Source organism: Corvus hawaiiensis, chromosome 13, assembly GCF_020740725.1.
Source record: "Corvus hawaiiensis isolate bCorHaw1 chromosome 13, bCorHaw1.pri.cur, whole genome shotgun sequence".
In the NCBI taxonomy this organism is placed as follows: Eukaryota; Metazoa; Chordata; class Aves; order Passeriformes; family Corvidae; genus Corvus; species Corvus hawaiiensis.
In genome coordinates, this window is record NC_063225.1 from 14,465,888 (window position 1) to 14,491,774 (window position 25,887).

General features: G+C 38.7%; 1 protein-coding gene across 2 annotated transcripts in view; it reads left to right on the plus strand.

Moving 5' to 3' along the window:
- Nucleotides 1–25,625, plus strand: part of CHRFAM7A (CHRNA7 (exons 5-10) and FAM7A (exons A-E) fusion) — a 38,094-nt gene extending 12,469 nt beyond the window's left edge. The window contains exons 3-10 of one of the 2 annotated variants that reach the window (XM_048317786.1): nucleotides 6,620–6,664; nucleotides 10,457–10,566; nucleotides 15,481–15,560; nucleotides 16,694–16,861; nucleotides 17,243–17,437; nucleotides 18,661–18,747; nucleotides 19,385–19,494; nucleotides 21,563–25,625. In XM_048317786.1, the coding sequence (XP_048173743.1) occupies nucleotides 6,620–6,664; nucleotides 10,457–10,566; nucleotides 15,481–15,560; nucleotides 16,694–16,861; nucleotides 17,243–17,437; nucleotides 18,661–18,747; nucleotides 19,385–19,494; nucleotides 21,563–22,081 (1,314 nt within the window). In that variant the 3' untranslated portion in view covers nucleotides 22,082–25,625. The remainder of the gene's footprint in view (nucleotides 1–6,619; nucleotides 6,665–10,456; nucleotides 10,567–15,480; nucleotides 15,561–16,693; nucleotides 16,862–17,242; nucleotides 17,438–18,660; nucleotides 18,748–19,384; nucleotides 19,495–21,562) is intronic. The other variant, XM_048317787.1, reaches the window with a different exon arrangement.
- The last annotated feature ends 262 nt before the right edge of the window (nucleotides 25,626–25,887 follow it).

Below are 25,887 nucleotides of genomic sequence, written 5' to 3' on the forward strand. Positions count from 1 at the left end.
AGCCCCAGAATAGCCATTTATTGCCTTGTTCCTCATTAAATTTACAGTCCAAAGTCAACTTTCTTAAAAAATCAAAATGGATAATGGCAGCAATCTGTTCCATCTGTGTTATCTCTATCAACAAACCTCCACTTTTCTCAGTCAGGAGCAATTCTCCTGAGCCATTTTTTATTTCAAAGACCTCCAGCATGCAGACTGTATGAAGAGCCATTCATATGCCATCCATCACAAGTCTAAAAAACCTAAGAGCTCAGTGGAAGAGAAGTTATCAAATTTCATTTTAATTAACTACTCACATTTTGGTTGGCCTTTATAGTTTAATTCTTTGATTAAAAAAAGCTAGAAAAAATTAAATCAAAGATCAAGAAGCACACCAAGTAATGAAGACATTTTCAGGCTGGGTTTTGGAGACTTCACTATAAAACTCACCTTAATGCTACAGGAGATACTTAACTAAATCCTGAGCACAGCTGCAATTATCTCTAAAGGTCTGAAGGAGCCAGAGTCTGAGTTAGCAGGTGGCAAGAGTCAGGCAGGTATCATCCTAGCTGTTAAGGTACCTCAGGCTAAATTTGCTTTGCAGTGGAAGGTGGAAAAGAAGGTGATGTCCTAAAAATTTTCAACTTTCACTAACATCACTAATTAGGGGCTGAGTATAAAATAATGAGGACCAACTTTCCAGGAGATTCTTTGCACCAACAGAATCAGGGCAAATTAGCAGCTGATGTGAAGGGAGTGGCCCTCGTTTAACATTAACACCCCAAGGCCAGGTCATGCAGAACTGGCACAACATCCTGACTGTGCTGTTCAACTCCGGCTGAACAACAGTTTGCAACAGTTGCTCTAGTTTTGAAGGAGCCTGGCTTTCCCAGCAGGAGGCTCTAACACTACAAGATTAAGTCATAAATGCCAGAGCTCTGCTTTTATACAAAAATGTCACTGGTATGGCAAAAGTCAGAACACCAAATAAAAATGTGTGTTTAAGTTTGAAATGGTCTCAAAAAATGCTGTGCAACAGTGAAAATTTATATTTTTCACTTCTGACATTTTATGGAATAATTTTCTGTCTTTTGCACCTATTTTTAAGAAATCAGAAACATTCTGTGGTCTGTTCCTGATGTTGAGTCTCACATGCTGGACCATGGAATATTATTAATATTATTTATGCAGTGGGAATAACTGTTTACACAGCATTTTCTGCATAATTTGAAATATGTGCTGTAAGCTCAGTCAAAATAATTTTACTGTATAAAAAGGTCTATTGCTGACCACTGGAGAAGTGAAGGGTTATTGCACTGGCCTATTTCTTTCATGGTGAAAGGGAAGTCAGGTAGGGAAGAGGCATCAGGAATTCCAAACTTTTATCTCACAAATCATGTACACTGACTTTTTCTTCATCTTTATACTGCTTGAACAACCTGTTTCACATTGACAACTCTTTGTTTGGCTTTTTATTCCTATACAAATCTCCCCAAAATTCTTAATTCCCTCTACTACATTCTTCAAGATCAAGACTGGCTGCAGCTCCAGCCCACACCTATGGGTGATCAGGGGTAGTCCTTGGCCAGCAGTTGCAGTCTTCATTTCAGTGTCCCTGCAGAAGCACCAGGATGGCTTTTTTAAGTAACTGATTTTTATCCTCACCACTGAGATAGCAAAATTCAATTTTGCCAGCATGACTAAGAAGCCTTGAGCCACCTTTAATAGAAAAGTTTAGCTTTAACCTCAGCACATGAGGAGAGGATATTTGCAATGGACCCCCAGGGTGACTTAGTGTGGGAAGACTGAGAGGTCACTTTGGTGCTCTCAGGGCTGCAGGTGGGGGAATATGGAGACACTCCTCTGGACTCTCCTGCAGGTTGGCCACACAGGGTGCTGCTGTGCACCAGCACCATGGGCAGGGATGGGAAGTGCAGCCCTTTCACTTCTCTCCATAACTTCTGAGGATCTTGGATTCATCCTGTCATTCTGGCTGCCTGAAGTATGGACATAAGGACATCTTTTGTCACCCGGCCATTTTATGAGTGCTTAACTCACCCTGTAGCCCATCCTCTCAGTACTAATTCTGTAGGAATTCAGGCTTTTTCAGCTGATACAGTTTAGTGAGCTCAGTGCATGACCTTGAAAGAACAGGAAGAAAACCCCAAGCAAAAGTTAAACATAACAGGATTGTAAATGATGGGGGGGAAATGTCATTAGGCACAGGTAATTTGACATTGTGGATCAGAAGATGTTGAGAATGTTTAATGAACAAGTGCTGAGACAGTAAGAGCTAATGAACTGACTAACCTGCTGGTTTCAGTAGGATGACATTCAAGCACACAAAAGTGAAAATCAGTAAAGAAAGTGTCTTACGTGTCTCTCACTGGCTGTCAGGGTGTTGTTAACTTCAGACTACAGTTAGTAGCTTCAGTTTTGCTAGAGGGTAACAATCAGGAACATAGCATTCTGCTGTAACAAGTGATGTCTTAAAATGTTCTTACAAAGTCTTTATTAAGATTCAAAGTAATTGAAGCCCAGTTCAAAGAGCCATAACTTCATCTATAACTTAGGTGAGGTTCAACCATGTAAACATAAAGAATCTAAATTTGAAGTGCAGAAATTACAGCTCATAGATTTTAGTCAGGAGATCACCTTATGCTAGTCCCCTGGGAAGTATGTGTTTCTTGCTAGATGCTGCACATCACTGCATGCCACTCTCTCGGCATGCAGTTTTATTTCAGTTATTTTTCCCGTTGCAGTTGCTGCATAGCTTTTCTAATGTGGATGCTGCATGTGCTGAAATCCATTTGAAAAGACACATGTCCTTACCAAGTTTATAGTGTCCAGGCTTACACCCTTCACAGAGCATTGTCAAGTTTCTATCTCTTCTTTTATATATTCTGATGAACACAGGGTAAGGGAAGGATAATTTGAGACTCTCGTAACTGTGTTTCCAAAGGTGATCAGTCTGATGGATTGTATAAATTGAAAAAACAGACAATAGCAGGAGTGGGAACTGGAAAAATGGAGACAGTGCAATTTCCTTCAAAGACCTGTGGAAATTATTACCTCTACCTTCAAAAATGAATGAAGGACCATTCAAGTCTCCCGATGTCAGCTACTTTCCCTTCATTAACTGCACTGCCACAAAATACATGACAAACAACGCAGTAGCAATTTGCCATCTGTCCTCTCAGATCCTGACTGTAGTTATGGATAGAGTAGGCCAAAGCAGCCTCCCACCCACCTCCCACTGTGCCAAGGAAACCTAACTCTCCATTAGCAGGGCTACTTGGCCAGTACTGTCTGAACAGCAAGTATCCTAAAGCAGCTGGCGTGGGGGAAAAACCACACCAATCCAAGTGTGATACGGTGTCTGGTCTCATTCTCTGTTGGGAAGGTTCTCCAACACCTCAGATAATATTGTGAAGCCATTTTTCTTTCCTCCTTTATAGTAGAAAGGGTTTTTAATAGGAGCAACCTTGTTTTTTTGTTTTCAAAACACATGAAGTGTTCTCTAAGTGTATACAAAATGAAGTGATAAAAACTGGTGAAGTCCTATGAAGCATTGCAAGCCCACCCATCATCTTATGGGGAGGTAGTGCACAACTCTGATGAGAAGAGTGTTAATGTAGTTTGCTGTGAAGAATTTAAAACAGTGTCCAAAAAACTCTCCTAAGCAGGGAGAAACCCTGCAGGATGTCTCCTGTCACCAGCTTTACCTGGGGATACAGAGAGTGACAAGCCCTCTAAAATAAGAATCTTTCTGCTAGTGATGGGTGAGTCAATCCAGTAATGACTAAAATGTTGGAAATTGTTTGCTCCAATAAACAGTATTAAAAACCCAAAACACTGCTATAAACCAAGCCTCAGCAGGCAATAAAGTTTTTATAGGTGAGGAGCAATGGTAGGATTTATGATTCAAACACGGATGGAACCTTAAATATAGCGATCCAAGTGGAAATTACTTAGTTCATATGTAACCCTCTTTCAGGCTCTAAATGCTTCAAATAACAGAAAGAAACACCATGAAAACAGCATGGGCCATCTTCATGCAGGGCTTGTCTTCACAGTACAAGTTACATTTGAGTCAGTGCTCTCAGAATAGCCTCTTTGAGCTAGGTTTGAGTGAAAGATCACACTTCAGAATAACTCTTGGCTTTCAGAATATGCTTGCAGAGTGTCCTGCATGCCAACCTGTGATGGCTCTGCCATGTGCCTGGCAGTGGCAGGCAGCTGAATCATCCTGCCAGCAGCACAGCTGGTTTAAAAGTCTGCTGTCCCCCTCAGCTCTGCTACTTTGAGTGCTCAGTGGTGGCTCTCTAGCCTGGGTCTGTGATCTGCACTGATAGTAGGGCTCCCTCCTGCTACTCCTAAAGTTGTTCATGTGCCTGTGCTGTGGGCTCAGGCTCTCCCAGCACATCCCTGCGGCACAGCATCAGCTTAAGCACCAGCAACACTCTGGCTTCAGTGCAATCTCTGGCTGCTGAAAAGGACTTTTTGAAACATCACTAATTTAAAGCTGAGGCCATTCAAGTGTAGAAAGAGATCACACTGGGAATAAAATGAGAGTTTAACTCAGGATTTAACCATGCAGGAGTACATGCCATTCAGCTAATAGTCCTGAAACAGGCTTCTCACAACACAATGGATTCTGAATTGCTCTGCACCTTTGAGTTGCCAGTTATGCCTGTGCAGAGAAACCGCATAGCAGTGGTGCTCTCAGCTTTGCTCAGGGGCTGAGCTGGGACATTGCTTTATAGGAACTTGTCATGTTCACCTGGGACAGCACACAGAGCTCTGAGAAAATACCATCGAACTTTGGAGGATAAGTCGTCATTGGCAGTAATTACATCTCACCTAAAATTGGCTATGATTAATAGAAACATGTAGGTTTTACATGTCCTTAATTGGCAACACTTCTCAATAGCCTTTAGTTCATGATGATGTGAATGATCTCTTAAGGATTGTTTCTTCATTCATGAATTAAATATCCCATGCAAACTACTTTTGTTGTGCTCTAACACTATAAGCAGGTTGTTGAGAGAGGTTCCAAATTAATGTTTATGTGGCTAGAGAATAACAGCTACTATTGTAAATTAATTACTGCTTTGGCTGGCTGACATCTTCAGCAATGCCTTCACCATGCAAATTCAGTGGAGCTTAATAATGGATTTCTGAAACCAAATGGTTAGAGACCTGTTTCCGCAGGATGCCATTTAAATTAGTTGTTCACTTGAGATAGTTTTGAAAAAGGTTCATGGAGGTGATGAAGCAGAAAATAGAGAGGAAAAGTACTGAATGACTAGCTGTGGTCTGTGATTATTTATATTTTTTATTTTACTTTTTGTTTTAAAGCAAGGTAGGAGTGTGCATTTGGGGGTGGACTTTATTCAGGAACATTGGTGACCTTTATCTAAAATCTTTCTATTTGTTTGTATGTTGTACATTTAGTTGTGATTATACACAACCTAGTAACATTGTCATACATTTACTGATGCTGCTCCTCAAAAGGCTTCTCTTGTTTTAAAAATGCCATTGTCCCTTGCAGGGTATTTGATTTTGCATGCTATGTAACTTCCTACTATTGTGCTGATCTAAAATGGCTGCAATGAAAGGTCTCTCAGGAGTTCTTCTTGGTTAGTAGTTCACAAAACAAGAGCAGAAGAGGAAAAATATTGACCTTTAGTAAAGTGTATTATTTTAAAAAGGGTTTTTTTATTGTATCAAATGTGATTAGACATTTTTGGCCATTTTTTGGCATTTAGGAACAACATTTAAGTTCAAGAGTGACAGATATAAGTTGAGGTCTACACCTATGAACAACTCTGCCAGTTGAGGCTGTACAGGTGACTGAATTTCCTATGACACTTAGACTGTAAATCGAGCTTTGACTGGTGTTGGGACAGGGATTGTGTGCTCAGATTGGAAAATGTGGAATACTGACTGGATACATACTATATTCCATTAGCTTCACACAACCCAGGTGGATACTGCTACGGTACCTCCACAGAAAAAGGTCACGGATATTTTCCTGTGTCTGAGAAGTAAAGAAACTCTACAACTTTAGCATTAAGATGCCTACTCTGTCACCTGAACTTACATCAAATAGTCACAGAAGTCCAGAGGAAAGGCCTTAAAAAAATAATAATATTCTGCCCTGACAAGAGTTTTCTGGTAAAGCTGATGCAACGCTTTTTGTATAGTTCTGCTGACATGAGTGGTGCTACTTGTCTGTTAAGAAGCTCCTCAGAATGGCCTCAATACCCATTGTCTGAGCTTAGCCACACTTTACTCATTATTTTTTCTACTGTCTGCATATGTCCAGTGGATAAGGTTAATTACTGAGAGGGCTGCTCCTACGAAAGGTGATACAGGCAGCCCCTGCTTTAATCTGCCTTGCCTTTGGAGATTCTTTATTGAAGAAGGGCCCCAGGGAAGAGTATGGCAGAAGGATACCCGCAGGAAACAGTTTGACTGACTGTGGTAATACGAATTGAAATTAAAAAGTAGCTGTGAAAACTTCTGTTGCAATAAGTAAGTGGCAACAATTCTCATTGCTTTGAAAGGTACTTTAGCACAACTGGCTATTTTATAATAGTCAAATGCATTTTACTGGTATTATCCTTCTTTCCAGGATGAAAAGAATCAAGTATTAACAACAAATATCTGGCTACAAATGGTAAGTTTAGAAACTATGTTTGGTTTTCCCTTCAGTCTTAGAGTTTAATCTGGTGAGGGGTTTGAATTTTAGAAAACTTTCAGGTCTGTAAAAAAAATGAGTTGACTCCTTCTTCCATGTCAGATTTTCTTTCCTACCATTACATACCACAGCAGAGAACTTTGTCCTCATTAACTCATGGCCAGCATTGCTGGGCAGTAGTTAATTTTCAATCACTTTTTAATAAATGGAACAGATAATAGACTGTTCAAGAACTTTATGAGACTATTTTGAAATTGTTTTCTCTGAAAGGTTACATTATGACTTAGAATTAACAAGGTGCTTCTTAGCATGCTAACTCCTGTGGAGTCCTAATGCATCCACAAACATTTCCACCATAAGTTTGTCATAAGCTCTGCGAAGACAGGGTGACATGGAGTTTTCTCCATCTATAGCAGCATGGATGAGAATTTGCCATTAATTGAATTCCCATCAGTATTACAGAAACGGAACTGTTTGGTTTAAGTAAAGGTTTACAGAAGATTTTTATTATCCCAGACAATCATGCTGCTTCTGCAGAAACTTTATACCTTTCAGTTTCTTTTACCAGCTCATTCAGTTTAAATGCATTATTTTTTCTTTTACTGTAACATTTTCGGTAGAGCACCTCACTTGCACTGATGTAGGCCCTAGGAAACAAATGAAAGACTATTCTGATGACCTGTAAGGATAGCATGGCTGTTCCATTTATACACAAGGAAAATCTGACATGGAAGAAGCAGTCAACTCATGCCTTTTTACAGGCCTGTTGTACAGCAAGATTAAAACTGTCAAATATAATATGCTTTTGGCTTTTAGCTACAATGATTATAGTTGCTATGATTTCTTACCAGGAAAAGAGACAACAATTCTTACTCAAGAGGCTATAATTTATTTTCCTTCTCTTTTATCTCACATCATCCTTATCTTTTTTGAGATTGTCTTTTTTCCCCCTAAGAAAATCATTGATTATATTATACATTCTGTATTTCTTTTGATTTATTCACCTGAGCATATACTGGATATAGAGCACGTTAAGACTGCAATGAGCAGCTCACTTGGTTACTACAAAAAAAGTAGCCGCTCATCATGGCCTGTGTACACATAAAATAAGTGTTTGCATATTAACTTTCTATTATTGGTGTTCTAGACAGATTCGAAGCATGCTTAAGGCTAACATATGTCATTTTATTATTCTAAATGATCTAAATAAGTTTTTCCCTGAAATCCCTCTCCACTGAATTCCTTGATATATATGTGTGTATAATCAGCAATCTATCTTAAATACATTTTATGTAATCATCACCAAAATACTTAAATACAAAAAATAACCTGGGAGAAAGGGGAATATAAATCTAGTATTTATACATGCAGACTATTTCATCTGGCCACTATCTCCATGGCAATACTGCTCAGCATCAAAAATCTAAAACTTGATCTAAGTTACAGCAGGAGCCTTGCCTGGTCACACAGGTTGGTACTAACCTAAGCACCCTGAGCTCTTTGCTATTTTAATCCAAATTAAAGGTGCTTCAGCTACAGTAGCTCTAAAGTTAAAGCAAAATGAAGCAGCTCATGCCCTGCTGGATGGGTGAGCACTTTGTACACAAGGCTAACAGAGCAACCGTAAAATCTGCTTAACATTATCTCTAATCCAGACTTGAATATTAAGTTTTCTATTGCCCTTGAATTGTCTTTACGTCACTCAGCATCACCCTGTGCTACAGTGTAGTGGCCATGGTAACTCCTAACGTAAGTTGGGATAGGAAATGATTGGGTATGTTGATATCCAGGATGCATTCAGCTGGCAGTGAGTGCAGCTGCTCTGGCAGCTTCTGGGAGTGAGTCACCCAAAGCCACGAGAGCCACGGCTTTCAATGCCTCGGACCCACACAGCTTATTTGCTTACATTGCTGGCCTTTGGGAAAAACAGATGTATCTTGTCGCCTCAGGACTTCTACATTACACAAAGATAAAGTGTTAAAAAAATACAGTGACATGTGTCTACAAGGAAGTTCATGTAAAACAGTTTACTGGGAAAATGTATGTAAAATTTCTGATAAAAGATGAGAAGCAGTTGATCAGCTTACAGAAGCTGTGTATAGATGAACACATGTATCTTAACTAGAAAACTGTAAAAACAAAAACTATGAACAGAGCCAAATAATTGAAGATTTCCATAAAAAACTATTATCAGTAAGGCAAAAGGAAAAAGCAGTGCATGACTCAGATCTTTTGTCCAGTTTTGCTACAAACTCATTGTAAAAAATAAATGAGATAAATATAGAAGCACAGACCAAGAATAAGTATAGTAAACACTTTACAAAAGCTGCATGATGAATGCTATTAGTTGTGTTGAATGCATCAAAATGGTAATTTATGCTGTTGTAAAGGTACAAGAATGTATTTGAATACCAGCAGCATGCAGCTAACTGGGGACTTACTTGGTGTTATCAAACTAAAACTTGCCTATGACAGTAATGCAAGGAATTACATAGACCAGTTTGATGCGAATACCCTATGAGAATGACCAATAACATTTACCTCCACAATACTCACTGGCAATTTATCCTGACCTTAATGTCGATCAAACATTTTCACAAGGACCACTAGACTGAAGGGGTAAGTGTACTACATTTACTCCCCCATTTAAAAGTTTACATTTAAGAAATTAACATTTGGCATTGCAACAGCTTGGTAAATCTGGACAAGTCTTCACTGTAAGTTACATGACGCCTACAGCCAAGCAAAGTTAGCATAAACAAGATAATGTGGAGATAGAAGCACATTATAATGAAGCATAGACATTATAAGAGAAAAATCTGTAAATTTTGTGAAACAAATTGAACTTTATTCTTTATACCCTTGGTGCACAACAGGAACCACCCTAGTATCATGGCAAGTCATTTGCATAGTAAAGAGTGATGTACAACCTCAATTTCAGGAAAATACAGCAGCTGATGGTACTGTTTCCCTGGAGTGCAGGAGGTAAGCAGCTTGCTGGGGCTGCCACAGTGCTCAGCTGGCTGCAGGCTGGGGCTCTGCTCTTGTTTATGGCTGTGCACCACCATATGGTGGTGGCAGAGTGTGGGATTTAGCAGTGCTGAGCTCAGATCAAAGCCCCACTGGTGCAACTGTGCCAGCCTGCCTGTGACAGCCTGCCTGTGACAGCAGCCAGGGCTGGGCTGAAAGGAGCACAGGCAGCCCCAGGGCAGCCGCCTCTGGCAGGGGAAGCTCCAGCCAGGCAGGAAATTTGTGGGACCGAGCAGTGCTACAGAGCAGCTGCCTCAGAGGTTGCCCAACACCAGGCCCCAGGAGCTGCCAAGACCTTCTACGCTGGCACTAACCTTGTGGCATCACAGTCATCTTCTGTCAGCAGTGAATGCTGGCTGCTCTACTCCATGGCTATTAGCGAGGTACTACAACCTGAGAATTTCCAACAACAGAAAACAAAGTTGTCTATGAAGATAATGGAAGTTACTGTATGAATTATAAAAGCAGTTCAATCCCAAACTGGCACCTGAGACAGTGTGAACAATAAAACACAAGCACCCCAAATCTCTTCTAGGCTGTTATGTGCACTGCAGCATGAATTGAAAATGAGGGGTTTGAGTTCCATTGAGCTCTAGGTGGCCTAATTCACCCTTTCCAAACATTTCACTCCCTGAAGCTAAACAAGAGAACACCTACTGTTTCAGCCCATCCAGTCCCTGGAGAACTACAGTAAACCAGTGGATGAGATGACCTAACCTACTTTTTGTGTGTATGGCTTAGTACTGGACAGATCATTATCTACAGTGGAATGTGTCTGAATACCCAGGAGTGAAGAATGTCCGTTTCCCCGATGGACTGATTTGGAAGCCCGATATTCTTCTCTATAACAGGTAGACACACTTTTTTTTTGTGTGCACATGTGGGGATGGAGAGAAGATCATAGAATTATAGAATTGCAAAATATCCCATGTTGGAAAGACCTTGAAAGCTCAGCTGCTCCAACCTTTCATGGGAAAGGGAGCCTACATGATGTTTTCTAACACCCTGTCCAAACACAAAGATAAGGCAAGGCAAATGACATAATAATCTCATCAAATTGCCTAGATTTAAAAATAATTTTCCAAAACTTTCTAGGTGTTTGGAATACTGGAAAATTACCAGTCTCCTGTTCACAGAACAGAAGGACATATTTGTAAATACTTTGTGAATAACAACATTGTCCCTACTACCAATTCTAATTGAGTGGCTTTTACGAGATGGTGTTTCATGGTATGGATAGTGATAATTTTCTCTGAAATTTTTTGGTTTAAATGGTTACTGGTGAATTCAAATCTGATATTTGCCTGCTTGTCAGGTTTTAGTTTGAGTTTTGCTACAGACAGGAGAGGTAATTGCCAGGAAGGATCTTTGCATTTTTCCATGTCCAGTTTTGGTGTCACTCCTTCCTCCTGCTATGAAAATAGCTGGGATATTTGCTGCTCTCTTCAAACTGTTCTGAGTTGGGCCTGTATCAGGGACAGACAGATTGCCATCAGTCCACTGCAGAACCTTTGGCTGACATTGAGAGTTGCTTTGGCTGTACTGTTACGTGGTAGTTCCCATTGTGGAATTTATTTAGTTCAAAATATAAAACGATGAGAGCTGCCTGCTCTATAACAACTTGCCTTTTGCTGCCGTTGTTTTGGGCTTGTGTGCTGTTGCCCAGGTACTGGAAAGAATTTACATCTGTTCTGTACATGTAGCACTGGCTCTTCTGTGGTAGCCCGGGTACATTGTTTCATTGCCTGTGCAGATGACATGAACTTTTTGTCTTCCTGATGGCATTCTTTCCTCTGTTTCTCTGCCATGTGTCTACTACGAACACACCCTGCTGTGTTTATCAACCTGATCTCCTTTCCCACTTCAGGAGCTGCTTTTTGTTGCAACAAGACCTAGAGAATAGCTGTTCCCAATGTGTCAGCTGCAGTTTTGCTCCCATTTGCCTTTTGGTGTCCACCCCTGTGTTCAATGTTGCAATCACAGGTGCTGTTGAACTGTAATAATGGGATAACAGCACGCAGTGGCAGCACTTGTCAGGCACTGAGGTACTTTTCTGCAGGGCCTGCATTGTGGCATTGCTTCTCCCAGAAGCACGGCTAACACTGAGTGATCTGAGGTGAGCTCCAGTGCAGTTCACTGTACTTAAGGTAACTGCCTGGCAAGATTACTGCTCACTTCTGGTTTAAGCATGGCAAGCTGTCCACAAACCAGCCTAAAAAACTCTTTCAAATGCTGTGTACACAAAATGGAGCAGCCTGATACCTGAGACAGGTATTTTTTGAAACATTAATCTTAATGTAGTTTTCAATACAAATTTATTTTCTTGAGCAGTTATCCCTAGCTACCTTGATTCCATCAGTGACAGTGTTCTTGGGAAAATCTGACAAATGACACCTTCATTTCCATTGTCCTGATGAATGACACGCTGTGTATGCCATAAAATTGGTACTCTACAACAGCAGTTTAGTGGTTTCCAAAAAAATGAGTTATGACAATATTCTTCCTCATATATATCACGTACCTGAGAGAGACTTGCAATATGCATGACAATTTAGGCTTCAGTATTTAAGTATATCCAAAATGAAAGGGTAATATTTTAGACATTAGTAATATTAATATATACATGCTAACTGTAGCTGGAGTGCTTTATAGAATGAGAAGGGTCACAATAACCTGAAAAACTGAAACCCCAATTTTTCTGTTAATACAGGTTTTCAAATCTTTGGATTGTTAACTATGACTCAGTCATGAAATAATTATTCTACAGTTTCTCTATTGCAAACACATATTTAATCCAAAAATCTTATGCAGAGTTTAGTCAGAGAGCAAAGCTATTTAAAATAGATTCTTATTCCTGTATGAAATTGCATTGGGAATATTATGATGTTCCCTTCTAGTGACATGCCATTTTGAGATAGATGCTTTCAATTTCTATGCTTCACTAGGGATATACATCTGCAGTTACAGAGAAATTAATGAACTATAAATTCACTTTCAATTTTAATGAATGAATGTTTCACTATGTCTTGAGTCCTTACACATCTTGCTGCAGCCTAGTACAGAGAAATTGTGGCAGTTGATTAAATTTTACAACCAGTCTATTGTGGGGAGAGCAGGGCCAGTTCATCTGTAGTTTTTCTGAGGAAAGAAAATCTTGGCCTTTGTACAGATTCCAGGATTGACTGTGTTAGTGTCCTGTGGGCTATCTTCCACTTTTAACTACACTTACTAAAAGTGCTCATTTCTGGTGGAATTTTTTTTCAAATGGCCACAAAGTGTTCAGTACTTCATGGAATGACAAAAATTCTGGAAAGTACGTCTCATTTTAACAGTTCCATTTTTCCAGTTTTATAAACCTGAGGTTAGGTCCCAACAGGATTCTATCTTCTAGGTACAGCTTTGTCATCTCAATGTACTGTAATCACTATCTGCTTTCAAGTGCTTATACCCTGAAGAAGAACGGTAGCAGAAATGGTTTTCTATCATTACATTTCTGTCCAGTCTCTTCAAGCAGAGTCTTAGATACTTGGTGCATTTCCAATTGAAGCAGTGCATTTCAAAAAAATGATTAGAAGCACAGCATAGAAAAACACATGCTCCTTTTTCAGAAAAAAAGATTTTCATATTTGAATCTGAGTACCACTTGATACTCTTTTAAGAATGTGCCTATGAAAGGCAAAGTCATGTGGCAATGCAATCAAGGTTCCTTGATCACTTGTGTTCTTGGGAAAATTCTGTTTTTGCCAATTACCAGAAACAGCAGCAAGGTCTTAGAAGCAACTCCCTGGTGTTTAACTGCCCTCCGCTCCAGAGGAAGACAACAGATTCTAGTCTAGGAGTCATTAATTTCCACTTTACAAGTAATTTGTGTGGCATGGATATTTTTACATCCTAAATTTGACTACTTATTTGAATTCCATCATGTAACCCTTATTAGTTTGAAGTCAAAGCAATTATTTGTCTAATACAGAAGCTTGTTGGAGGACTTTAGGTCTGGTTTTCTAAGGAAATGAGACTTACGCACCTGTGTGCGTGCACACCTGTGTAAATGTGTGTGTGATCTTGCTGCCCTTCTCCCCAGTATCCTCTACCAAACTTGGCAGTGCACTCAGTAGAGATCTTTGCAGCATCAGTTTCTTACAAGTATCACAAAAACAGGGAGCCAAGATGTGGAAGGAGAAGAATTAGAGCTTCAGCTGGGAGAGGAACTGCAACACAAACTGGGAGAAGCCAACCATGAGCTGTGAAGCTGAAGGAGTGGCCTGCACTGGTTCAATGGCCTTAGAACTGAACTGCCTTTTCCCCTCAGCGTGCTAGAATCAGGCATCATACATACACAATACTGAGACTTCTCTGCTTCTCTTCAAAGTTCGAATTAAATACTTGCAAGTATTTTCAGTACTTGTGAGCCTTCTGCTCACCACAGGACGAAGTGCAACTCCAGATGGGCAAGTAATTATTTGGATTTAGCTTTTTCTTGTCTGCATATTTCACAGACCAGCCCAGATATTTTTAAAAATCTAAGTTCTTCAAATACATAAGGGGAAAATAAAAAGCAAATTAAAAAATTCAAATTAAAAATGTCTAAAATAACACTTGCTTTATTTTAGCTTCTGAGATATAAAAATTGCATCAGAATAGATCAAATATTAGAGTAGTCTTTTCAAAATATTTCAATAAGGGGTTTTCTGCTAATAAACACCTTTTAATGTACTTGATTTTCTGCTAGAGTTATGAATATTTCACTTTATGCCCATCTCAGATTTTTACTCTATTTTTCTGATGATGTCTTAAAAGGTGATTAGAAAATTATGAGATACTGAACCACTAATACACAAAGAGACATTAGAGACTTGTCTTGTTCCAATCAATCTAGAGATGGACAGGTTTTCAAAGTTCAGATTGCTGCAAGAATCCAGACTCTGAGGCTTGTGTGACTCCTCTGCCCTGCCCAGCACAGCTGGCTCTGCCTTTGCCTCGTGTGCCAACCCACCCCACAAGGAGACAGGTTGGAGACTACAAACAGTACAACAAATACAGTAGCCTATGTCTCATTGTGCTTCCCATATAGAAGTTCTTAAAATATTCATGCCTGGTAAATTCCTGGGACATAGTGCCTGATATAGTTGAGATATTCCTTGGCAGTAGCTGCCAATTCATAATTTGGAGCACTCTCCAAATGACATTGTAATTCTTCTAGAGACTTGTAAGGACAGCACCACTACACTGACACCTTGAATAGGGCTGCCTTTTTTTTTTTCCGGTCTGAACCCAGTTTGTGGGTTCTGAGGTAGGTAACGAAGGCTGGAGCTGCATTGAAGAGTCTCATGTATGACATGCAGTAATAATGTTCACCCGTGCAAAGAGGTAGGAAGGCACAGGCACTGGAGTATCCATCTCCTCGTATCCATTAGCTGCTGTTAACATAGACAGCAAGAGAACGGATCTCCCTGTACAGTTGCTTGAGAAGTTTTTAAAAAGTGCTTACTTTCCAAGTAGAAATCAATAGAGTCAAGGCACTATAATGAATCTAGTGGGCAGGTGAGCAGCAAGAATGAGGTGGCTCACCTTCAGTTACAGTTCTTAATCAGAACCAAACCCAGAAGTATCAGACCAGTTACTCTGAGGCCACAGAAAACTGGTGACAGGGAAAAAGCTGTCAAGTTTTTGGGGTGACATAGTCCTTTAATGAGAACAGACTTGTCTCAGACATTCTTCAGCCAGTCAAAGAGCAAATAACCCATTTTGTTTTTCCCTTGTTCTAGTGCTGATGAAAGATTTGATGCTACTTTTCACACTAATGTTTTAGTCAATTCTTCAGGACATTGCCAATACCTGCCACCAGGTAGGCTGTTTGCATGTCATAAATTTTGACAGATTACTTATGTGTGGTGTGGTTTCAAATTTGCCATAAATTCTCTTATATTTTATTTGTAGAGCTAGCATAATCTGACAGATGTAAGCCTAGATGCATTATGGTTACATGGTTAACACCTTTGCATGGAAGCCACTATAAAAGATACATGTTTTATTACAATTATGTAAATTCTTCTGTCATAATGCACAATTTCAGAAGTTTGGAAGTACTTACTCTAAAATGATATTGTTTGTTAAAATCATGGTAATGCCTCAATAAATTTTTATTTTAGTGTTTCTTTTATTAATATGTAACTTTACAGTAAGATGCTTCGTAACATCTTGGATGCATTTCTATTTGAAATGATTCACTGAGTGCTTCATCAAAACAATTTTTAGTCTGGATGTATAGCAGTGGAGCACTGTTTCTGTTCCCCAACTCAATTAGCATAATCACTAGAATTAACTCTTCCTAGTATCAGAGTTTTGCAAACTACAGCAGTAGAGCCAATGCTTTCCAGACAAATTAGGTTTTCTGCCTAAGATCTCCAGAGGATTTCAGGGGTTTGCCTCTTCATTTAAGATGCTCTCTTGATTTAAGATGTTCCATTTGGTGGGGGATTTTCAATTCAATTCTGAAAGCTGCTGAAGGACAGGGTCTGACTCAACAAGTGAAAAATAAGAAGTTAGATTTCCTGAGTAAATCAAGAGCATATAAATCTAATAATACAGCAAATAATATTTCAGAATTTCTTATAATTCAGGATTTCTTGCTTTAGTCAGTAAAAGAAATATAAACAGATTACATATTCCGCTTCATTTCTTTCTGAAATACTGTATCTAGAAATCTGAGTTCTTCTCTAAATATTCTTCCATTACGTGCCAAAATGGAAGAGTATCTTAAAAAATAGTTAATAACATCAAAACATTAATGGTACAGTTCTTTCCCTTTTCTATGACTGACTTTTGCTCTTTACATGTCAAGACATGACTGAGATTAAATATGCTTTACAAGTGAAAAACAGAAGGCACGATGTAGAAAAAATGCTGGTTACAAAATGTACATGAAATTATGTGGAACAAGCATTCAAATTAAGTGTTCTTGTTTAAAATCTCACCTAGGCATATTTAAAAGCTCATGCTACATAGATGTGCGCTGGTTTCCATTTGATGTTCAGAAATGTAAGCTGAAGTTTGGATCCTGGACTTACGGAGGCTGGTCCTTGGACTTACAAATGCAAGAAGCAGATATATCTGGCTATATTTCAAATGGAGAGTGGGACTTAGTAGGTGAGCTCTTGATTCCTTATTTACACTGTGAACTTGCAGCCTTGTCTCCACTGCTGAAATGGATGGAATAACAATTGGGGAATGAAGACAGAAATTAAATTCATAAATGACCTAGCCAGTAGCATTTGAAACTCTTGAGAACAGATCTGAGATACAAATCAACATTAAAAAAAAGACAAATTTGCTGCTTGAGTTCTGCAAGTATCTTTTATCTGATTTTCCTTTATCATCTGAGAAAAAGTGGGAATTAAGCTTAAAGAAGTAGTTTTACATGTAGTAAAACTTGGAAAGCTAAATTTATCCTTTTAAAAAATAAATGCTACATAATATACAGTTTATTCACATTAATTTCTGGTTTTCTTCCTCTTTTCTCCTTCACAGGAGTTCTTGGGAAGAGAACTGAGAGCTTTTATGAATGTTGCAAAGAACCCTACCCAGATGTAACCTTCACAGTTACCATGAGACGTAGGACTCTTTATTATGGACTCAATCTCCTTATTCCTTGTGTCCTGATATCGGCACTTGCTTTGTTAGTTTTCCTGCTTCCAGCAGACTCGGGAGAGAAGATATCACTAGGTAAAGTATTAATAGGATATTGTAAATGTGACTAAAGCAAAAGAAGTTGTCCTTTTAAAATTTCTTTTTGAACAGTCTTAGGCAGGAGGAATAGTTTGTGTGTCCTGTTCTGACTCATGAGCTATTTTTAGTGTTTGATGCTGACCAGCAGAGGCATAAACAATTCCCGAGTACCTTCCTTAAGAAGCAGGCTTTCATTTTGACATTTATTTGCTGAATCTCACATTCATTAGGTAAAGCTTAAGTTTACAAATATGCATTTGAATACTTTAACATTGAATTCCTCTTCATGCTTCCTTTTAATATTGAGTTGTATTAAGAGCCCATAGTGCCTTCTCAGAAAGATTGATTCTAATTGCTCCTATTGTACTTTTTATAGTGAATTTTAACTCAGATATTGGTTTGTGAAACAAATCTGATCTTGAGTACTTATCTTTAAGATGGAGTTTAAATATGTAAGCAAACCTTTTGTCCCATACAAAATTCAAATGAACTGACTTCTACTAATTAAACATTGCTGTTTAAAGATAGAAACAAAACTGACATGTGGAATATGGTTTAATTGAGTAATATCCTTCCTAATCAAGTTGAACCTCACCATATTTTAAGATGAATTCTTTGTTCCTAAATCCTTTCCCACCTGACAATGACTCTTTGTTGCTTAAGTCTAGTTCTGAGAAAAGAGTAAGGCCTTTTTCCAGAAAGACGGGAACTCATCACTGAGCAATGAAAGTCAAACTCCAAAACTCAACAGTCAAGACTGCTTGGGCATAACCCCCTGCGGAACCCAGCAGTAATATCAAAGGATACCAAAGTTTGTCCAAGGCAGCAAATCTGCTTTTGAGGAAATTTATGTATTACACCACCTGTAGCTTCCATGACAACTAATCAAGTGTCACATGCTCAAATACTCAAATTCACACCATGTTTCTAAAGCTAACACAGTGCTTTGATTTGCCTCAGCTAATTAGCAGATGATGATAGAAGTTGAACTGTTACAAGGATGTAAAAATATCCACGTCTGTGCAAGCATTGGTACCACTTTGGCAGCACTGCTCCCCTGAACTTGAGGCAGTACAAGGAAGGACAGGAGTAGCACCAATGTGCTGGAGCAGGGGTACAGTGGCACTGCATTTTGCAGAGAGCACTCCTTCAGATTAATTTTGTTTCTCTCCCTGTTGTAATTAAAAGCTACTGATATGCTTTCACACTTTATCTTTCAGGTATAACAGTTTTATTGTCTCTCACTGTCTTTATGCTGCTTGTGGCTGAAATTATGCCAGCAACATCTGACTCTGTGCCCTTAATTGGTAAGCTTTTATTCACTTGGATTTTTTTAGCAAACAAGGTGCAGTGACTTTGCACAAAGGCCAGCAATTAAGGCAAATCACCAGCTGTACAATGGATGACTGCAATTGAATTAGAAAAATATTGCAAATTGATTAGAGGCTCTGATGGGTGCTCTCTACTCTGAACGAAATAAGAGAACCTATGGGTATTTGGGGAAAGCGTAAGAGAGTCTATTTTCCATGGGAGAATTTGTTGCAATTTTGACACAATTGGCCAGATTGTGTTCTATATTCCTAATTCCAATTAGGAATACAGAGCTAAACTTAATTACATCTTCCTACCGTAATTGTTCAAACAAAAAGAGAAACTTTTCAAAAAAAGTACTAGCCAATCTCTGTAATAATACTGAAAGAAAATTAGAAGGCAGCCCGTGTCAAGGTTTCTTAGAAAAGGCAGGTGCTTAGTTCCACAAAAACAACAGCTAAAAGCTGGCTATCCCCTCAAAATAATGTCTGATCTTTCTGCTGTTGAGAAATCTTTAAAAAGTACCTAGAGCACTGGACAAAGAACTAAATGCTGTGAATGCATACATAAACACCCTTTATTAAGGCTATATCAGCCAAAGTATGTTCCTGTAATTCTCTCTTTATTTTGCAGCTCAGTATTTTGCCAGCACTATGATTATTGTCGGTCTTTCTGTTGTTGTCACTGTTATTGTTCTACAATACCACCATCATGATCCAGATGGAGGAAAAATGCCTAAATGGGTAAGGTTTGATTGTCCTTCACTATCCATTGCATAAATGTACAGCTCAGGGATGTGATAGAGTAGCCAGTGGCCCATGATTACTTGTAACTCTTAAAAACATATAAATACTTCCCAGACATTCTGTTTGGAAAAGAAGTTTCACCAGAAATGAGGTGTCCAGATATGTTTCGTGTGGTTGGTTTTTTAGAAAATGTGTGTGTGTGAGAGAGAATGGATATACCTCCACTAATTTCTCATATCCTTCAAAACAGCTACATGCAATTCAGGATTTTGTTAAAACCTAAATATATAAATGAAGGTGATTTTCAAATAAGAAATTTCCAGATGTTAGAAGTGAACCAGGTAGAAGAAAAGAGTAAGATGCTGATGGAGATGATAAATGCATGAAATGCACTACTCTCGAGGTGCAGCTGTGCAGCTGCTACATACTTAGCTGTTGTCCATACAGAAACATACATAGCCTAGGAAGCATTTGTTAAAGATGCTGTTAAAGTGGAACTTGATCTGAAAATCTCTGTTCAAGAGCATCTGTAAAGTGCAAAGAATGAAAATATTTTTTCTAAGCACATAAGACTTTTAAAAATAATGTCCTTCTATGAGGGGTGGTTTTTACAGAGAATATTATGCTGATATCAGATGACTACACACTGCTGTCATCAGCTAAATGTCCCCTCCTTTGACTTCACCCAGTTCACGGCAGCATCAGGCATTTCTGAAGATGGAAAGACCTTTCTCCTTTTTTTCTCTCTAGAACAATGAGTTATTATTATCCTTACTAGCTGGAAACAATGTGCATACAGCAGTGCCCTGAGGACAAGAGATAATGAGATATTCCCTGGCCTGTTTGGGGGTGGTGACTTTAAAATAAATTTCAGTGAAGAGAATAAAAGGCAGATCTCCTCAGACGTGTGTTTGATGACCTAAAGGGGACAATATTTAGTACTGAGCCAAACATTCTCAGAAAACAGAGTACTTGAGGTTGAGCAGTGAGCTGTAGGATTGAGAAGCTGAAGTCCAACAAACATTTTTTTGGACACTGGTGGATTTTGGATTAGGCCGTCAGGTAATGGAATATTATCCTTCTTGGTGAAGCTTGATAGCATAAAAAAAGTAATAGGGCAAGATCTGTCTCTGGCTGGGATATTTGCGTGGATATAATATCTACTCTGAGTAACAACCTACAGTCAGAATAAATGGACCAAATCTAATATTAGTTATAGGGTAAGATTTACTTATTGTATGATACAATAATATTTCATTAGAAGTCTGAGAAAGAAATGCTGGAATGAGCTCTTAAAATCTGATTTAAATAAATTACAGAAGCTTTCATTTGAAGTGGAACAGTCTCTGGCTTTCCTTCACTTTCTGTAAAGCTGGATTAAGGCAATGTGGAAAACAGTAAAATTATACACACAGATTAAATCTGCAAAGTATTTTTTTTTAAATCAAAGTAATTTTCCCATATTTTCTCCATGTTACATCCAGATCTCTTTTCTAAAATCTGTCATCAACTGTTGTGAACACAATATGAGAACAGAGCCATAACATTTTAAAGCTCGGTAGTCCAGTCCAGTCCAAAATCTGTTTCAGCAACCCCACCCAAACAGTAATGGCATATGAATTTAATATTAGAGCACAGATAAGAGAAAAAATAATTGTAACTTTATTGACTACCATCCAAAGCAGTGCTATTAAGACTATTAAAAAGTAACTCTTCTTCAGTAAGGGTTTGGTTTGGTCTAACCCATGGTTTCTAGTAAAGGAGGAAAAGGCTGCCATGTCACTGTTCAAGCGTCAGGAAGAATTAACACTATGGACACTCCCATCTGAGGAGGGGGGAGTCCCAGTACTAATAGTCAGCCTGAGGCAATAAACATAACTGGTAGAATAAGAAAACAACCCCAGTGATTGGTAAATCAGTCAGCTGGAAAACTCCAGCACCATTTTCTAGAACTCTGTGCAGGCTAAGCAGACACCATGGATCAGTCACCCCAGCTGCCTGAATACCAGCAGCACCAAAGACTGACTGTGTGAAGAGATGCTTATTCTCAAAATTTTTCTTTCAGACACGAATTATCCTTCTGAACTGGTGTGCTTGGTTTCTGAGGATGAAAAGACCAGGGGAAGATAAAGTGCGTCCTGCCTGTCAACATAAACAGCGTCGCTGCAGCCTGTCCAGTGTGGAGATGAACACTGTGAGTGGACAGCAATCCAGTAACGGGAATATGCTGTACATCGGGTTCAGGGGGCTGGAAGGGGTTCAGTGCACGCCCACCACTGATTCAGGTGTGATCTGTGGGAGGATGACCTGCTCACCAACAGATGAAGAAAACCTGCTGCACAGTGGCCACCCCTCTGAAGGTGACCCAGATTTGGCTAAGATTTTGGAAGAGGTCAGGTACATTGCAAACCGATTCAGAGACCAGGATGAAGAGGAAGCCATTTGCAATGAATGGAAGTTTGCAGCCTCTGTAGTGGATCGGCTCTGCTTGATGGCCTTTTCAGTCTTCACAATCATTTGTACAATTGGTATTTTAATGTCAGCACCAAACTTTGTAGAAGCTGTGTCTAAAGATTTTGCTTAACTCCTAACTAAAACCTGCTTCTCTGAATGGTATGTAGCAAATAAGAATGTGACGTCTTTTGATCGCTTGTTTTTAATGAGTATAGTGCTTCTCATTGTCTACTTTCTTTTGCCCCCCTCTCTGGTCCTGAGTTCCTTTTGGAAGAGTGGCACCATTTCAGAAGGGAAGTCAAGAGTCCCTCTCTGGGCTGTGTCTGTGCAGCTCCTCCAAGCACTCTTTTGTGAAAAATGCCAAGTGGCTGCAATTCCCTTCAGAATGACAGGGTATTGCACCACCATCTCTTACACATGTTTGAACTGGCTGTTACAAAATAAGAGGTAGGCAGTGCCAGAAATGTTACTTCTTCCAGACTTTGTTATAAAGGACAGCACAGTCCATCTTAACTATTTGAATGAGTGATGGCAAACACTATGCTTAGGAGAGGATTAAATCCAAATGGCTGCTCAAACAGAGAAAAGGGAGAAATATACGTAGCTCTTCAGCTCCTCACTCACACCCAGTCAGTCTGTAACTCCCTCCATGCACTTTGCATACAACATATATGACTCTCAGAATTTTGAATTTGTCTGAGACACTAGAAACCTGAAAGTTCAGAGGATGCACCACGTAACTTGTCCTTCCATATCTTTCTGGATTTGACCTAGAAATTTGTCTTGAATTCTTAAACAGGCTTCACAGTAATTGTTGCAGTGTTGACTACTTCTTCCTTCTCCCCAGAAAGGCATTCTTTCAACTGATAACCATTTTAACTATCAAAAAGAAAACCAATTGATTTAAGATGCCTTCATCATGACTTGTTTAAAAAAACCCAACCCCCATGCTTGTCTCTTTACTGTTAACTGGATTCCAGCGTGGAAAAAGTAACTCAATGTCTTGTACAGGCTTAAGCATAAATGAAGAATCTAAAGCAAAAAAAGCCATTAAATCCTGAGATCAAGGTTTTCATTTAAAAATTAAGTGTTTGATCTGTTGTATACTTAGCCTTTTATAGAACTCTTTCTGTTGAGTCAACGTAATATTGTCTTCACAAGAAAATGGCACCTTTTCTGCTCAGTCTATTATCAGATGAGTACTAATGAATAATAAAGCTTCTTGATTCTGATATAAACTATTAACTGTATAAATACATATTTATATATACACACTGCATATACATTCAGGGAAATGCAAATTCTCCTAAGTCTAGACAGACCTTTGCAAAGGCAAAATAGTAGTTCAGCATTTTATCTTATTTTTGATTCTGAAATTCTCTTGTCAAAATATGCTTAGTTTTGATGTCACTTTGATGTCTGAGTGAAAAGGGCTGAGCTGAGAATACCAGGACCTGAAACTCTGTGCGTACAAAACAGCTGAGAATTAGTCCCTTCCTGGCACACCAGTGTTCCTAACCACTGCTGTAAGTGGTAAAAGATGTTGAGAGAGGATTATTTTAGCATTGGCTGCTTCCTTTATCCTACAGAATCTAAATTTTTTGGCTGAGGTCTTCAGAAACACAAACAAAGGCCTGTTGTTGTACCATGTTTTTACTGTGAAATAAACTCAAGGCCTCAGTTTATCTCTTAAGATCGATTAAAATAAAGTGGCTGAAATGCTTATCCTCCCTAGGTAACAATTTCCTTCTCAGAGTCTGCTCCCTTGAAAGCAGAAGAATCAAATTTCATGTAAAGCAAGCCCAGAGTTGCCCCAGATACCATTCTTCAGCTGATTGAACATCTTATACAAGCGCCTTTGTGCCTGAGATAGGGCAGGAGGATTGAAGGGAAGGCAGGCTATTTCTCAGTTTGTGAATTCTGTTTTCCTGAAGGTGCATTTAGAATCTCACACTGCAAAGACATGAGCAAAACATTCAAAACCTTCTTGTAACTTCATCCTGAAACCATGTGTCAGAATTACTTGTGAAGAAGTTATGTTTTCCGAAACAACTATTAAGAATAAGCCATGTAATAATTCGTGCAAGTAGTTTCTAGATTGCATATGAATGGGAAACTATGAATGCAAACTCTGAAATGTGAGTTTTGTTCATTTGTGAATAACGGCACATATCACCTGGCATGTGCTCCTCTTCTGGGTAATCTTTCTAGGCTAGGCTTCCTGATAAGAATGTTGATTTGCATTGGTATTTTTTCTTGCTGCAAGTATCCCTAAATAGCTATGTAGTGTGTTCCATTTAGGCTTTGTAAAGTTCTGGGGTCCTCTTGGAGAATAGCTTTTCAAAGAAAAATATGAAGACTTTTGAGGACTACCTTGCACAATGGGACACAACTATTGCAATCATAGTACATGATGCATGTGGTATAGGAAGCATGAGAGTCCTCCTCTTTCCACCCAAATCTGTTTACAGTATCTGTAGAAATCATCTTTCTGAATATAGGAGGATGGAGAAAGCAAGTTACAATTTGACAGTAAACTTCATCTTCAGTGACAGACATGCCTACCCTTAAAAACAGGAGAGTTTGGCCTTACGTGAAGTCCTGCCAGAGTCTGTCACAGTGAGTTGGTAACACTGTCAGAGAACTCCAGGTGCTGACAAAGGGGCTGTGAGAAACCAGCATTCTGCCCACACTGCCTTTATCATTGGCAGGGTGAACGAAAATGCACCATGGGGACAAGGGAACCCTCACTTTCCTACCGTTGACACAACCTGTAAACATTTGGTAATAAGTTTATTATACATTCTAAATATAAGAGCAACTCCTCCATTATGTTATTTGGCACCTTTGAGTTAAATTTTCCTGTAACTGAGCTGAGCAAAATCGGTGTGGTTCTTGTCAACTTGTGTGTGTCCTAAATATATTTGTGTATGAAAACAATATTTTGATCTAAACGCTGTGAAAAAAATATTTATTTACAATTCTGGGCATAGAGGTGGAAATTAAATACTCTATACAGTATGTGTATACAATATTAAAGACTACATATTGATGGTAAAAATCTGTTACAATCTTAAAGAGTCCAGAGAGAGAATAAGAAGTGGTTCACCACAACTTAAGCTATGACTTACCTGACAAATTCAAAAGCTCACTCTAGAGCTCAGGTGTCATGTACAATACTATGTGTGAACAATGTATATTACTTTTTCTGTTTTTATATTGAATTGTATTGAATATTTAAAAGACTTTTTAATATTTAAAAAAATTATTTAAGTGTTAATGCCAAAAAGGTTCCAAACATAAAATTTTAAAAAGTTAGTTTTAAATACAGATAAATTATTTAAAAAGTATTTAAAATATTAAATTATTTTATATAGGAATTGATAATAAAATGTAAGAATTTTTTAAAAGATTTAAAATTCTCTTTACATTCTCTAGCTGCAGGATATAGTCTCAGTTCACCTGTGACAATTCAACTCCTCACCTTCTTTAGCAAGACAAGAAGGTAAACCAAAGCCCCAGATTTTCTTTCCTTTGTTTTACTATTTTTTACATTAAGAAACATTGCAAAAAGGGCATTAGAAAGAGATGTTACATCTGTCAGGTACTGATTGTCATATAAGTAACTCAATACCTTTTCAGTCCAGTACAAATAAAAGATTTAGATCAAGAGACTTTTGATTCTTTTTCATTTTGCTAAGATGGAAACAAACTCAAGTGGTAGAAAACAGGAATAGCCATCAAAGGAAGAAAGATGTCTTTGGCTGTATCAATCTGGGATGACAGAGTTCTTTGATTATTAAATATACATTCATATCCTCTTGCCAACCCGTCCCACACCGAACATATATTACTTCAGTCTTACATAAGCGATCAAAGTTAACTGAGTAGGACTGGAATACCATGTAAATTTTGGACTGGCCTCAATGCCATTAT